The 17,044-nt window shown below is 31.6% G+C and overlaps 1 protein-coding gene across 26 annotated transcripts in view; it reads left to right on the forward strand.

The window, feature by feature from the left end:
* The window catches only part of LOC143072594 (gamma-adducin-like), a 55,054-nt gene that overhangs the window by 15,352 nt on the left and 22,658 nt on the right, over nucleotides 1-17,044 (forward strand). For all 26 annotated transcript variants that reach the window (XM_076247602.1, XM_076247599.1, XM_076247606.1 and 23 more), the window contains exons 3-6: nucleotides 5,727-5,816; nucleotides 12,433-12,690; nucleotides 14,326-14,474; nucleotides 16,359-16,589. In XM_076247602.1, the coding sequence (XP_076103717.1) occupies nucleotides 5,756-5,816; nucleotides 12,433-12,690; nucleotides 14,326-14,474; nucleotides 16,359-16,589 (699 nt within the window). In that variant the 5' untranslated portion in view covers nucleotides 5,727-5,755. The remainder of the gene's footprint in view (nucleotides 1-5,726; nucleotides 5,817-12,432; nucleotides 12,691-14,325; nucleotides 14,475-16,358; nucleotides 16,590-17,044) is intronic.

Raw genomic sequence — 17,044 nt, forward strand, 5'->3', positions numbered from 1 at the left:
AAAGATGGAATCAATTTTAATGTTCAAATTATTTGTAAAGAAGGAAACAGCATTTTGAGTTTTTCTTACAATATTTTCCTTCCACAAAATGAATTGTGCCCTGGTACCAGGCATTTAAGCTGGGTGAATATGAACAATGTATGAAAAAGAATGAATTTAGTAATCTACAAAATTCTGCAGCAGTACTGAGTTATTTATATAAAAATAATCTTTGAGCAAATAGTAAACAAGGATAGTATGTTAGTTTTGGAAAATTGCCGACTTCAAAAAACATTCTTGTTGCTATGTTGAGAAAACAAAAAGTTGTCATGGTATAGAATGCTAATGCATATCAGTGGTATATTCTTTGTATGTGATTATCAGACCTGTCTACAGGAATTACAACACACAGAATACATACAAATCATTTTTTTTGGAACTGATGTGTTCTTTGACAGTTGCATGTTAGGTTGAAGTTAGGTATATAAAAAGGGCTCTGACATGCTTGTGCTTGCTGCTTTCAATTTAAGATTTGAACCAATTTTTGCTTTATTTATGAGATAAGGTAATAGTTATCATGAACTTTTAGCTGGGAAAAGTTGAAGCCTCATTGTTTATGATAACTAATCTGGAATGTTGTTTGTTTTGATTCCAGCTGCTTATGCCTATGTAGGAGGTTGTCAGCATGTGGTGAAAATGTTTTGCTTTTTTTCAAGTTTCAGTTGTAAACCAGTTGCAGGACACAGAGATGTTGGAGAATCTAGATACATTTGTACAACTGTGTCAGATATATAATAGATTTAATAGAATAATACACATTTCAAAATTATAACTTTTAAATATGATTTATAGACACCTGCTGTCTGTAAACACAGCACTGTAAACTCTCATGTAAACTGTATATTAATTTGATTAGCTTCAACCAGTATACTCTTAACACAAATTTCTGTTTTAAATTGTATTAGCTTATGGGAGATAGCAGTTAGTCTTAAATAGTCTATTTGGGTTTAGTTGAAATTTCCAGCTAGGTAAACTGTTTCTGGACCTATTTGTATGTCCCTGCAGAAGACATGAGACTCATGTGGTATTTGGATCAACCCTGAAATATGTACTTGGTGCCCTGTTAAACTTGCATGTGTGATAAATTAATCCTGGCCAAGTTTTAACACTCTATTTCTGGATTATAGCATAACAATGTTAGGTAACTATTTGCACTTGAGGATAAGTTTTGTCACAGAATACCTAATATTCTTTTTGTCTCAAAGTAACATGTATTGATTATACACTATACCATCAACACAAGATTACAATTATGCAAAAAAATGTATCATCCTACAATCTATCAGTCTAGATATCTGGCCTCACACAGATGGGTTACTGTTTATAACTGATTCCCAAATATTGTTTGTATGTTTGTAGATGATATTAATTATGATGGCAGATGTGATAATTCTTACAACACCCTGCTCTAATGTTGCAGTTGATCAAAATAAAGGTTAAGATCAGTCAAACGCATGTTAACTGTCAAATTCATTTCAAACATGTGCATTGTCACAGGTAAATTTCATTGCATTGAAATCATGTTAATTTCGTGATGAATAATACATTTCCACATTGACTGGATGACTCATTCCCTTGTAAACAGAAAACTGATAAAAGAATGGGCTGATAAAAAAAAATTGTTGGCTGGTTTGTTTTCTTAGGTATCTGGATTATAGATTGAGTATTGATATGGGACAAAATTAGTCAGATAAAGGCCATAACTTTAGGGTTTTAAAAAGCAATATATTATTTTCTGCTATGTTTATTTTTACAAGTGGTATTTATTTACCTGCTTGGCAAGGTCAAGTCTTAGACTGGCATGATGTCATTTGTTTACTGAAAGATTATAGGGTATATTTTCTTTGAAGATGAAATTGATGTCTTGTATTTAATACTGTTGATTAGGCCAGTCATTATAATCATTAAATTGTGGGAAATAGCAAGATGTTAATCTTGTACAAAACTAAAACTGTTTCTTAGCAAATCAATTCATTCATGTACAACTCATAAAGATGATAAAAAGTGGACTTCTAAGTATTTACGAAATTGAAGTTTGCAGATTGGACCATTAATGTTTTGTAATGAATGGTCTTGCACGTCTGTAAATGACCTAACTAAATAGAATATGAAAGAGTCTAAAGAAATTGAAGGTCTTTGGATCTGCAGTTTGTAATTTATTTCACAAGTTAAAGCTTTTAAGCTTTTTTCCACATCAGACCAATGTGCATCATAGACTTATACTGTACCAAAAAAAAATTGAAGTTGGGTTCTAGCTGCTTACTATCTTATTAAATTGCTACAAATGTACAGTTGCAATACATGAAAACAAAGAACAGATACAATATGCAAATACAAACAGAGCACAAAACAAAATATGATACTTATTTCTGAAAATTAAACACAAGTTCAGATATAAAATGTTGTTTCATCTTTGACATCAACAAAGCCTTCAAAGAAACACTAATGCAAAAGTAAAATCGTACAGAAGTTGGTTTGTTGTAGAGCTAATCAGCATTACTTTGGCTAGATATCATGGGAATTCATATGAATAATAATGCTGCTATAATCTGCTCCAAATCACATGGTTTACATCAGTGAAAAATACACAAGATGATATTGATTCACAACATAATTATATGTTACATTGTAATCACAAATGTTACAATGCTTGACTGTTTGGTAGCAATATTAGTTATCAATAAAGAGGACTTTGAACTTTGGTCTGCTAAAGATACAGGGAGAAAAGTGAAGGTTTCACATGATAAGTTTCAGTAGGAGTTACTTTAAAGAGATCTTAGTCTGACTCTCACAATCCATGTATAAGGAACATGCGTATGCCAAGTCCAGAAAATGTAGATACATTGGTAATAACTGAAATAGGGGCATAAACCAATGCATGTCAAATACTGTGGACTTATTAGGGCCCCGCCGACGGCGGGTCGCCCTATAGTGATCAGTCTGTCCGTCCGTCCGTCTGTCCGTCCGTCTGTCCGTCCGTAACACTTTCGTGTCCGCTCCATATCTAGAGAACCGTTATGATTTCATACTTAATACTTAACATGATTATTAACCAACACCAGAGGGTGTGTCATGTTGTATGTACAACTTCCTAGGTCAAAGGTCAAGGTCAAAAACTTTGGTTTCAGTTGACAACCCTGTGTCCTGTGGTGAAGATCGTGTCCGCTCCATATCTAGATAACCATTATGATTTCAAAGTTTATACTTGACATCCATTTTAACAACCACCAGAGGGTGTGTCATGATGTATGTACAACTTCCTAGGTCAAAGGTCAAGGTCAAAAACTTTGGTTTCAGTTGACAACCCTGTGTCCTGTGGTGAAGATTGTGTCCGCTCTATATCTTGAGAACCGTTATGATTTCAAATATTATACTTGACTTCCATTTTAACCAACACCAGAGGGTGTGTCATGATGTATGTACCACTTCCTAGGTCAAAGGTCTGTCTGTCTGTTGGTCTGTCCATCGCTAACAAATTTGATCCACATTATATTTTGAGAGGACAGCTGTTATTATTTCATACTTTATACCTGACAAACATTTTCAACTTAACATATATATTAACCAACATAAGAGAATGTGTCATAATGTATGCATCCTAGGTCTAAGATCAGTCTGTCGGTCTGTCCATCCGTTCGTTGTTCTTAACAAATTGTGTCCGCTCTACCTCTCGAGAACCATTAATATTTCATACTTTATACTTGGTGGGTCATAATATATTGAAGGCATAATTCTAAAAATATGTGACAAATATCAATTGGGCAGCACCTTTAAACATATTGTTCAAACATCAATCCATATATCCAGAAGTCACCTTAGAGTAGTAAACAATGAGTTCACATCATGCAGTCATATCACTATTATACTATGAAAGTAAGATGAGAATATTTATCAGTTTTAACTTAAAATCTTAGATCAAAATCACACATGAGACTATGTAATAACTTCAAATAATGCTTCATATCAGATTATCCATACAACTTATTTACCCCATGTTATTGACAGCGGGGCCCACAGAGATGGCTCCCATCTCAATGATATCTAGTTATTATTTGTTGGATACCAATTTTCGTGGGAATAGGTGAACCACGAAATTAAATGTTCAACGAATGACAAATTTTCTTTTAAGGCTTGTATTAAGACCTCGGCAAAACCACGGAAACTGGTACCCACGAAAATAAATGAATCCACAGTATTACAAGTTTAACCTGCCAAAGAGTTAAATGTCAAGAAAGATCAGTGTAAATGACCAGCAGGGGCGGATCCAGCCATTTTAAAAAGGGGGGTTCCCAACCCAGAGTAAAGGGGCATTTCCAGCTATATGCTCCCATTCAAATGCATTGATCGGCCCAAAAAAAGGGGGGGTTCTAACCCCCGGAACCCCCCTCTGGATCCGCGCCTGACCAGCCATTGCCTCTGATTGAGAGTACACTTAAATGATAAGTGCATGCATTAAATATCATTTATATGTGTGAAATCAGACTCATCCATGCATGGGTCTCATGGTTACATTTATATGAATTCACAGAAGTCAAATAAAAAAATTATTGGACTTAATCCAAACAGTTGAACAGAAAACTAAGTAAATGTATGAAGCATGCAGATTTCAAACTTTATCCGTAATACTCTTTTTATTGATTAAAATGTGTTTGATAGAATTTATGAATGGGTTTGTAGGTTTAAAATAAAAGAATATATATATCTCAAAGACTTTAAAGCAAAGCCTCTTTGATAAAGATGTTGCAATCTCATATACCAACTTTAATTTGTTTTAAAGAGACTTATTTCTGTGTTTTAAATGCACAGGTAAAAAGTTAGAACAAATAAGTTGAATGATTATAAAATAATGTTTAAAGTGAAGGGTGGATAATTCTGTTGTTAGAAAGGATTACAGTGTAGACAGTCTATGTTATAAAATACAATACAATCATTGGTCATATTTTATAACTGTTTAAATATCTTTTTGCCAGAGAGCAGAAAGGTGAAATGTCTACTGTCTAGTGCAAATCTTTGACAGCAGGTGTCTTGTTTTTAAAGACATATGAACTGATTTACTCAAGACCAGCTTATTACTTTTTGTCAAATATTTTCTTAGGCAAAACACTCTAGATCTGACATAAGAACTTTATGGATGACTTTAAATGGTGATATATTTCTGGTATTGTGTCTGAATTTTGAAATGATTTTACTGTGTCTTCAACTTTTGATAAATAATCAAGAAATAAAAAAAAAAAACAACATATATTTGTAATATGCACTTTTAGTAGCCAAGTTGTGGTTCATATCTGGAGCAGTTATATCTTTTATTATATAGTACCAAATACAAATACTTTCTCGGGGATATATTTGCCAAATGCATTTGATATTTTTATGAGTCATCTCGTTACAAAATTGCTAAAACCAAAGCATTTACTTAAAAGTCTTAATATAAGTACTATAATTAACCATTTCATATTTTATAGCTTTTGAACAATATTATGTATAAACCTATCATTAAAGTTGACAAAAGTGTTTTTTTCATGAGGAATGATACAGGCCTAAAGATTTTAAGATGTCAGTAGTTGTAAAGATTTCACCTAACGTGTTATGTTTTCTTTCAGTTATGTAGCAGTCTTAGCCTTAGGTTATATATTCATTGATACAAATTGATGTATTATTTCATACTAATTTGTATTTTCTATTTTCAGGGCCCCAGTAGGTGATCTGTGAAGCAACAATGTCTGCCCCTCAGGTCAATGGGCCATCCAGCCCCTCTGGGAAGTATATAGACAATATAGGTAAATCAATAAACTTTATCTTAAGTGTATATTGTATAAATATTTTACATCTACATAAATATATTACATCAGAAATTTTCGATTGTAATAAAATACCACTTCAACAAGTTAATTGTTACTCACACAAGGTTAACATTGTTTGTTTAATAAATTCTTACGATTCATGTGATTTGCAAGTAGAAGTTCATTGGTCGACATCTTTCATGCACATGTGTACAAAAGCTTTTTAAAAAACTAACTTAAAAAAATGTAGGAAGGGGTTTGTGATGCAATTACAAAAGCAATTTATTAAATAGTATAGTACAACATAATATTATATACAGGTGGGCCTACAAACCAAAAAAAATATTATGTTGATTTAAAAGATATCATGACATAAAAATAAATTGAAATTTACAAGTTTTAGATCTTGCAGACAAGTTACATCAGAGTTAACTGATAAATTATCAGTTAGTGATAACTACAAGGAAAAAACTTTAATATTCTGTCATATTTCTTATTGATTGAGGTTAAAGTTGCACCTTTGCAAGTCAAAAGTCGGTTAACATATTCCTTTCTTCTAAAAGAGGGCATACTGTAAAACATGGTATGGTACGATGGTATGGTATGTGTTATGGTATGATGGTATGGTACGAATACCATTATACCATGGTATGCATAAATCATACCATGGTATGGTATGATGGTATGGTACAAATTACTATACCATGGTACAAATTATTATACCATGGTATGAAGCATGGTATGGTTTTTCAAAAGAGGAAATTTTGAAAAGTTAATAAACCTATTCTTAAACAGAATTTCTGTTTTCTTTTCTTTCTTTTTTGACCTTTTCCAAAACAAACTTTTTTTCAATGAGAAACAGGAACAAGAATATTATTTTTTTTGTTGAAAAACAATGTAAACAAAATATTCATTCGTTTAATTTTTCCAAGACATTTAGAATCAAAACAATTAATTTAGAAAAGAATTGCCCACATACATTTAAAAGCTGAGTCAGTTCTTTAGTTAGGATATTGACATACATTAAGCAAGTTAAGAACTTCATGAAGTTGTTAGCAAAAATTAAAATTGATAAAATCTTGATTTAAAATGTATTCTTGTACTTTCCTTGCCACCTAGTAAAACTATCATGCTGAAAATAAACAGCCATATAAAGGATACTACATCATTCATTAATATCATTGAGAAATTAGAACCTATGGCAAATAGCCTTTTGGTTTGGTATAATATAACACAGATGCTTACTAATCTTCCTCAAACGTCCTGTTAAACTAGCTCATGACAGTTTTGACAAATCAAGCTCCACTGTCAATGTATTAATTCATTTGTTAAGAATCATTTTAGAAAACAATGCTTTTGAATTCGATGGAAAATTTATTAAACAAATAATAGTTGCGGCAATTGGTGCAGTCCCTTCACGGGAAATCTATGATATTCTTAATCATGTTAATATATTCGAAATAATGAATCAAATACTTTCTGCATTACATAATATTCTATCATGGCAGATATAGGGACAATATGTATTCATAATATTCGATGGAACATCAGATGAAATAATAGATTTTTTTCGTCTAGCAAATTATTATAACCCTTTATTAAAGCTCAAACGAAAAAATGTCGTTCTTCGATGTTGATGTAATTAAGTTCAAATATTACAACACATGACAATTATAATTGACCTTGAAATACATTTTAAAGAAATCTATTCTTATCTCTATCTGCACAGAAATAGCTGTCACTCTCAGTATGTATTTTAAAAATTGAAATAAAGTTGTTTAATAAAATCTCACATAATAAAAAAAAAAAGACTCATTCCTTGGTTGATATTGTGTATTAACTTCCATAATGCACATTGTTTTTACATATAAATGAAGAAAACAAAATACGCTCTACAACATGTGGTATCAATCAACTAACATAGTATTATATTAGTGACAGTTTAATTTGAAAGTATGGTGTTTTCTAATCCACATAGGAGATACATTCACCTTTTTTTCACATTTTTAGTGGAATTTCTTGGTCATAGATGTAGACAGAATATACAACTATTTAAAGTGTCATATTTCAAAACAATATAAAAGTTGACCATTGACAGAAGGTTATGCAATAAAACTTTAAGTACATTATCTAGATTATATAATAATCAAAAGATATGCAGTACTTCCCAAAATTTCAAAGAATAATTTGCAACGTTTCAGAACAGGACATTATATCTATCTTATCTTAACTTAATAGTTATCTGAGCTTTTTAAATTGAGTTTTTCTCTTGTTTTCTGTTCATATTTCATATTACCTAAATTTTTCAAAATTTCCTACTTCAAAAAATCATACCATGCTTCATACCATCAAGTTATACCATGGTATAATAATTTGTACCATGGTTTAGGAATTCGTACCATGGTATGGTAATTTGTACCATACCATCATACCATACCATGGTACCATTCATGCATACCATGGTATAATGGTATTCGTACCATACCATCATACCATAACACATACCATACCATCATACCATACCATGTTTTACAGTATGCCCTAAAAGAGTGGGGTATAAAATGAAAATACACATGTAATACTAAGACTGACAGTCAATTGAAATAAAGGATGGTTCATATTCTTATGCTTGCATCATTGCATACACATACAAAAATAAAATACAGACTCAGGAACACTTTACTTGAATGACTTCTACTACTATTGATGCATCATTGCATATATATATGTTCTACATAAAAAATCTACAGACAGACTTAGGAACACTTGAATGAATTCTACTATAGATGATTCTGTATGAGAAGGGGCGTCGCCTTATAACACTTTATAATGATAATGCCAAAGTTCTTATATTTACCTAACACTTGATGCTATTATGCAGGTAGGCATGAAAGATAAAATTTATCATCTTTTATCTGTTGTGGTTGTCCATTAAAAGTCGATTAGGGCACTGCTCAAATGGTTGACCTCAAGTTTCTGTCAGTTATAAGGTCAGGTCTGCTAAACCTATCACAGTCAGTTGTAATAATGTGGAATGTATATCTGATAGCATTGTAGAGAAGGCTTGAAAGTACACACTGGAAAGCCATTTTATGATATTTCGTATCTCTATTTATGTTAAGTCAGATGATAAGCTGTCAAAAAGCTGATAGTTTTCTTGTGTAGGAGATTTAATGTATTGATCTGTTTGAACTGGGTAATGTTTTCTTCCTCATGTCTTCTGGGATTTCTTCACAACATCATTTTTCAAATGCAGCAAAATGCAGCAAAATGCAGCAATAGAATAGTTGCTGATAAATACCAACTTTCAATCATTATGAATTATTTGATATAAATGTACAATTGTCTAAATTTTAGAGACAACAAGTGTGATTTAAGGATGTAATGCAAATATGTTTATAAAACTTAAGTGTTGTATTCTTTAAAAGATTTAATAAGTGTAATGACTAAAATCACTTTTAGACTGCTATTTAGAGTAGGAATATTTTGGTGTGCACATTAGAGGTACATGTATTGCAAAATTATAAATATGTGAATTGGAAAGCTGTTTAATTCAATACTTCACAAAAGGCTGGATAAGTACTTCATGGGCACATGGTATACAGAGGTTTTATATCAATAAATATTTCTACTGTTTCCATTAAGGTTGTTGATCTAATTTAGGTGGATGAAAAAACCTTGTACATTATAATTAAAAATACTTCAACATATAATAGTTATGTTACAACAGCAGTTTTACACAAATGTAAGCCAACAAGAATGTTAAGCATTTCTCTTTGCTAGATCTAAAAATAGAACATGAAGATCAAAGATGATACTTGAGATCCATAATGACTTTAATCAGACATAAAATATAAGATAATCAGGTCATGCTAGTAAAATGTGTACCCTAATTATCTGTTTTGAAAACAGAATTAGGCCAAACAAAATTAAAAACAAACAGGTTTGTGCTTTGTACATATAGAAAAAGGATGTTGTAAGAACATTGGGTACAGATAGGGAATAAGTTACAATGTATTTCAATATATATATGTATATAAACATATATTGATACTTAAAAAAATCATAATGGGCATAATCTTTTTCAAAACTATAAGTTATTTTACACAAAAAGACAATACCAGGATGGCCAAAAAATAAAACAACTGAGAAAGGAAACAAGTTCACATTTGACCATCACTCAGAAAACCAAAGATTGAGGCAACACAAACCCCATCAACAACTGACAGCGAACACAGGTCCTTTAGAAGGATCTTTCTCTCTGTTTGTCAGTCCGTCCTAAATTTGGTTTCTGTTCTCCCATTTTAGTTTGCTTCAAAGAACTGTTATGAAACTTATAATTATACACAATAATTATTACAACCTAAAACAGATTAAATTCAAATTTAGGTGGAGTCACTTTCACTTTCTCAAAGTTGTTTCCTTTTATAAATGTGAAAAAAATGCTGAATTTGATGTATATTTACAAGTGAGGGCATCTTTGTCCAGGACACATTGATTCTTCTCTTATTTCTTAGTGATCAAAATAACTTTATCCAATATCTGATCATATATATGATATATAATAGGGGTCAATGTCAGCCCTTGTTTCCTTTTATCACTGATGAGAAATAAAATAAAAACTTGCCTGTTCTCTTTGAAATACTAAAGATATAAACGTCAGTAACAAAACTTAATATATATTGTGGGGGTGTTTGATGTTAGCTTATTAAACTTGTCACCTTTGAAATGCAAGCCTTCTAAGTGGCTATGTCCTGCATCTCCAATTAATTTATTTCACAAAACAGTAGAGTAAAAAGTAATTGTCCCTTTTTCTCAAGGATTAAGAGAATATTTCATAAAAATAGCTTTGTGAATGCGTTAAATATGAAACAAAAGAATGAAAAGATTGGAATAATTGAAGAAGTTCCAGAAGGTAAATATATGTATATATACAGTTAATGGGACTTGTCTCTTGAATAACCTTCTGGTATATTTGATTGTATACATACTGTGTCAAACATATTGTTTTAGAAGCCAGAATGCATTTTACGAGTGTGAGCATAATGTATAATTAGTTTGCCTCCACACGATTGAATGATTTTTGGACTTCGAGTAGCTCACTCTTTAGGTCTTTCATATAAATGTTACATACACGAATAAACTTTGGTGTTAAAATGCAGGACATTGTTACTTAAAGAAGGCTTGCATTTTAAAGTGACAAGTTTAATAAGCACAATAAAAATGGGTATAGCAGCACAACAAAAGTCAACCAGACTCTTTCATCACATACTAGACTTTGGTCCTACTACTTTGAGGTAGAAATGAATCGTCGACAAGTGCGTACATTTTTTTTAATCAATATTTCTGATATGTTCCAATCTGTCCTTTACTATTGACAACAAATCAGTCACAAATTATTTGATTTAAAACAACAACAAGGGCTTAAGTCTACAACCTATCACACTTTCTGTGCACAAGAACAGTGACATTCCCCTATGGATTTTACTCACCCTCTATTGATTTGTAGGGGGTCAGTAGTGAACCGTATAAAGAATTTAACGTATGCGGGACTTTTCCTGCTGCATTTCGTAGAAAAAAACACAATGAAATACGACAACAGCAATAGATGTGACATCATGAACCCCCTATGAAATTTACTAACCCCCTACGGATCCATAGGGGGTTACCACGTGTAGGCGCTAAACCAATCACAACGTGATATTTTACCAGCGGTGCGGTGCGATAAACTACATTAAGTTACAGTGGTAATTAAAACTTCACATTAAAATTTAATAGTAAATTCCATAATTGTTTACCCTACAAGTCCTTTTAAATATTTTATAGAAGAAACAAATTGTGAATGAATTATTATATCTGTGAAAAATCTATGTATAGCCATTGATTGTTGAAATGCTCCATCTTGATTAGGGTCTGACATGCTTGTATACAATTGTTCTAGTGTCAAAGTTCTACTCAGATTTGTCAAGCTCATGTTGCAATGACATATTTTGGTGTAGGGGTTTTAAACCACCAACATTTATAAATAGTGTGAAATGTAATGCACATTTTACATAGTCAACAGATACTTAATGGATCGTAAAGGGTGTTGGCTTATTCAAGTACATCCTTATCAAGACAATATAAACTTTTTTATGTCTTGATATGAATGCTCAACATGAACTATAAAATATATTTTAAACCAAATAGATTTTTCAAGGTCAATAAACATAATTGCCTTTTTTCTGCCTGCAGTTAAATATCCACAAATGTTTATTGATGAATCCACACTTAGAATTTTACATAGTTTCCATATAATACTTAAGAAATGACACAGTGGAAAATGACTAGGCATTACCTAAAAAATCAATCACAGCAGCTAACATATATTTGTTTATTACCAAAGCAAATGTGCTTATTGACCCAGAATTTAAAAATGTCATGATGTCATAAACCGTGAAAGAAATCATTTTCAGATGTTAACTTGAGTTTCCTTTGATTATGTGGAATGACAATACTGTAATTTTATAAGTGTTTCTAAGTACTAGAACCACAGTATGTAAATACAACATTTTGATAATACAGACACACATAATAAACATTTATAAATGTATGACTTTTTATATATTTCCAGATCCTGATGACCCAGAATACCAGCGTCAAATGAGGAGACCAGCGGATGTCAAGGAGGATGTGAAACAAATGCAGGATAGGTCCAGAGTGTCACTAGTCCTCAACAGCGAAGCTTTTCGTAAAGAGTTAGAGGAGATTATAAATGAACAGATTTCTGAAGGAAATGACCCCACCAACTTAATAGCACTACAGCAAATTACAGATCTACTCAACCAAAACAACAAATCAAGCCAGCAAAGTGGTGGTTTTGGAAGAGGACGTGAGTTGAGCTGTTATGAGTTTAGAGCTTGATTTTGTTGGAGGGTTTTATTTGCTGCATAGCATGTATTCTGATATTAACCAGTCAAGTTTATCATGATAGCTTTGCCGTAACAGTGTATTAAGTTACGGAAAAATATCCTCACCAGGATAAAAAATCGTTGTCCTAATTTTAACATTTTGGAAAGGACTTCAAAAACCATGTGTGCAGTCATATTATGTTTTCACACTTCATTAACAGCTTCTTAACAGTCTGAAAATAGATTGAAGAAAGCTTAATTGAACACATATAACAAATCTTTACAAAACTGAATTTAATGCAGTCAAAAATGTCTGTGTATTGACAGAAAGAGACTGAAAACACCTAAATAAGTTCTGTATTTCTAGTTCACTCTGATTCAAGTGGCAATTTTAGTTAAAAATCAATCCAATAGTTTGATACAGCTAAACACAGAAGTTAACAGAAATGTAATCCATAGTCAGTATTTCTACAGCAAAACTGCAGTAGCTGGTAGGATGCAGAAAATGATAGTTCAAGTACCTCTTTTGATATTAAGTGGTATTACATCAAGTATATGTTATGTGATTCCACTAGTTGAACAAGCGCCCCTGTAAGAATTCAATATGATGTCTTCCATCATAATAATATTATGAGTGAAAAACAGCAATATTTTTTGTGATCCGCATTAAAATCTCTCTATCTCTCTTTCCTGATAAAATAAAGACAAGGGACATAAACCAGAGTTTTATCCTGTTCTGTTAACAAATAACACCACTTTTGGTCCTTTTTCAAAATGAATCATTTAACCACCAGTCAGTCATTTTTAACTGAATCACAGTGTTATGTATTGCCATGTGTTGCACACTTCCATTGTGTAGTATTATGTCAACATGTTTTCATTTGATTGCCCTGTTTTTATTAAGCAAGTCAAATTTCACATTGAGGTATTTAAAAAATGTGTTTAGTCAACAAACTTTGTAATAAGTTGTTGTTTCAAGATTGTCTTATTTGCTAAACAATATCATAAACCCTGAATCTTAAAAGATCAAAAGATTGAAACTGATTTAAGTTTTTTACCTTAAAGATTTGTTAAATGATACATATGTGAGAAAAATAGATCAAAAGTTCAAGATTAAATGGCCAATTGACAGCTGTTTACCCAAATTTGTATGGGTAAAGATTTTTTTTAAAGAGAAAGTGTTTTTAACTTTGCACACATTTTCTTGCAACTGTATTTTGAAATTAGCAAAAACTGATATCTGTTGAAATGTTCAACTGGTGTAGATTAGCTCTTTGTAGACTTGCCTGTAAAATCATGTAAAGTTACCTTTTAGCTTGCCTGAGTTTTAGTGTTAAGTGAAAGAGCACTTTAGTAATTCAACAGCTATCAGTTTTGACTGTCATTAAAGTTAAAATAATATCTGACCTGTTGCATGGAAATATCTATAAAATTGAAAATATTTGTCTCCAAATGTGCAGTTAATGAAGTTATTGATTGTGCATAATAATGCTGAAAGGTTATTCAAAACATTTCAATTACTGCAAAATCTGAATTTAAAAGGCATTGATACAGTTTGAATGCATACTTTTCACATTTATACTATAACTATAATTAAATTCTCATTTCTTTTTCAGTTACTTCTGTCATTCCAATCGCAGACATAAAGGGCATGGAAACAACAAAATATACAAAACAAGAAAAACAATTGCGGTGTAAAGTAGCTTCCTTGTACAGAGTTGTAGATCTGAATGGGTGGAGTTATGGAATTTATAATCACATAAGTGTACGTAATTTAAGTAGCAGTTATAAGGGCATGATAAAGTGTTGAATATTATACCATATTACACTTGTGCTGCATAACGCCAGTTTTTGCCATTAAATTGTCATACAGCTCAGACAACAAAAAATATGGTAAAACCTACTGTGGATTCATTAATATTCATTGTATACTAATTTTCATGGATTTAGTGGGTAAATGGGAACCCCGTTTAAAAATGTTCAATGAATTATTAAATTTCTAAAGTAGCGTATGCAGTCTTTGCCAAAACCACAAAATTGAATATCCAAGAATATGCAAGTTTTTCTCAATCCACAAAAATTGGTACCCACGAAAATAATGAATCCACAGTATTTTAAAAACCCTTATAGAATATCAAACAGACTGCACCTCTTTCCGTTACATAATCAGTAGCATAAAAGAAGATAGCAAAATTCTGAATGAGACACAAACAACAGCACTTTCATTAACTTTTAGATATAAGGTTATACTAGGAAAATCCACATGTTTGCAATAATTTATTGAAAAACATAATCCTCTAGCCCCTTACCAAAATTTAACATCCTGAAATTCTTGCATTGGATTTATAAGGACATGGGTAGGAAGATATAGGAAGATGTGGTATGAGTGCCAATGAGACAACTTTCCATCCAAGTTACAATTTATAAAAGTAAACCATTATAGGTCAAGGTACTGACTTCAACACGGAGCTTGTATGTTTCATAGTCTATTTCTATGAAATATTTATATTGGTATCATGCATTTCTAAAAGATGAAACATTTTTTTGGTATTTGAAAAAGAATTATATTTAACATGTTCTACTTAAAAGAATTTTTGTGCAATTTGTGTATAAAAACCACATGGTAGGAAACAATGGAAGAAATATACAATGGGACAACTATGTGTCCAGGAAATGTTTGTTTTACACCTCAGGTTTGACAAAGGATACTTGTAGGAAACAGGAAGCTGTATAGACTTATAGTAGTTGCATAGCTAGAGAAACAATAAGTGTACTATAGAAGACCATACCTTGACCTATAATGGTTTACTTTTATAAATTGTGACATGGATGCACTCATACCACATCTTCCTATATCTGTATAGATTTCAAACATTTTGGCTAATTGAATAGGCTTGTAGTTGTAATAGATTTTCATTTCCACAAGTTGGAAAAATACTGAGGACACAAAAAAACAACAACACCAAGACACACATTAATAATGCATTGAAAACTATCAAGAGCTACTGGAATACACCAATTTTTTTTTGTGCTCCAGAAGTGTCCATGTTTACTGCTCCTCTAGTGATACTTGTCTTTTAACTCTTGTAAAACTCGTTTATGGTACCTTACCGGACATAAGGCATCATGCAGTAGGAGATTGGTAATGTCTCTTGTCTAAACATTAAGCCTTGGTACATGGCCTAGTGTGAAAGTTTAGGCATGTTCAATCCAATTACATTTATAAAGTTATATATGTCTCTGGTCTAAACCTAAGACCTTACGGTACCATATTAAAAAATAAATAGAAGCATTTAAATCCTCTAACCCTTGTAAATGGCCTTGTCTGAAAATTTAGGCAAACAAACAAACAAACAAATAATTAGTTAGAGTCTCACCTCTTTAAAACATTTGATATAAAACACAATATAATATTAACAGATTAATTTATAAAAGAGCCACACTAAAAAAGTATAGAGAGACAGTAAAACACACATTAAAATACATTTATATTACATCTATAACATATATCAATATATCTTAGCATAAAACACCATACTATAGGCATGTGCCACCAGTTTATATCAATTTATAAAGTAATATGTATTGTGTACAAATTGTATAAAAATAGCTAGTATTGTGTATATAGTTTATATAATTGATATTTCAGGCAAGAATTAACCAAGAACATGAACACTTTTTAATTAATCCATTTGGAGTGTTGTATTCAGAAGTGACGGCATCATCATTAGTTAAAGTGGACATGCAGGGAGAAACAATAGATCCTGGATCAACAACATTAGGAATTAACAAAGCTGGTTTTACATTACACTCAGCCATTCATCAGGCTAGGCCGGACATTAAGTGCATTATTCATCTACATACACCTGAAGTTGTTGCTGTAAGTTTCTTTATTTAAAAAAAGAGGGAGCTGATACCATGAGTTGAAGTTATTAATATAATGTGTTCTCTGTACCATTCCACTGTAAATGGTTTATTGAGAAATAAAGCTATATAAATATAACAAAAAAACACTGTAGCAACAAAAATTAAGAAAAACAAATCTTCCAAACACTTAACTGAAAACCTAATGAGCATCATTTTAGTAACCTGACCATGACCAAAAAACAGTTTTTGAACTGATGAGCTAAAAGTAAGGTCACGAAAAAGTTACTTAAGCCATTTCTTTGAAGCAATATCTTTACTTTATTGGCTAGTGGTCACTTCTGACCTTTGATTACTTTTAAGCTTAAGAATATTTTGAAGAGCAACTTTAGAGCTCATACATTATATCAAGGTCTAAACAGTACTATCTTTCACTTATATAGTTCATTGATAAGTGCTATAAAGGGACAG

The sequence above is a fragment of the Mytilus galloprovincialis genome, chromosome 4 (assembly GCF_965363235.1).
Source record: "Mytilus galloprovincialis chromosome 4, xbMytGall1.hap1.1, whole genome shotgun sequence".
NCBI lineage: Eukaryota > Metazoa > Mollusca > Bivalvia > Mytilida > Mytilidae > Mytilus > Mytilus galloprovincialis.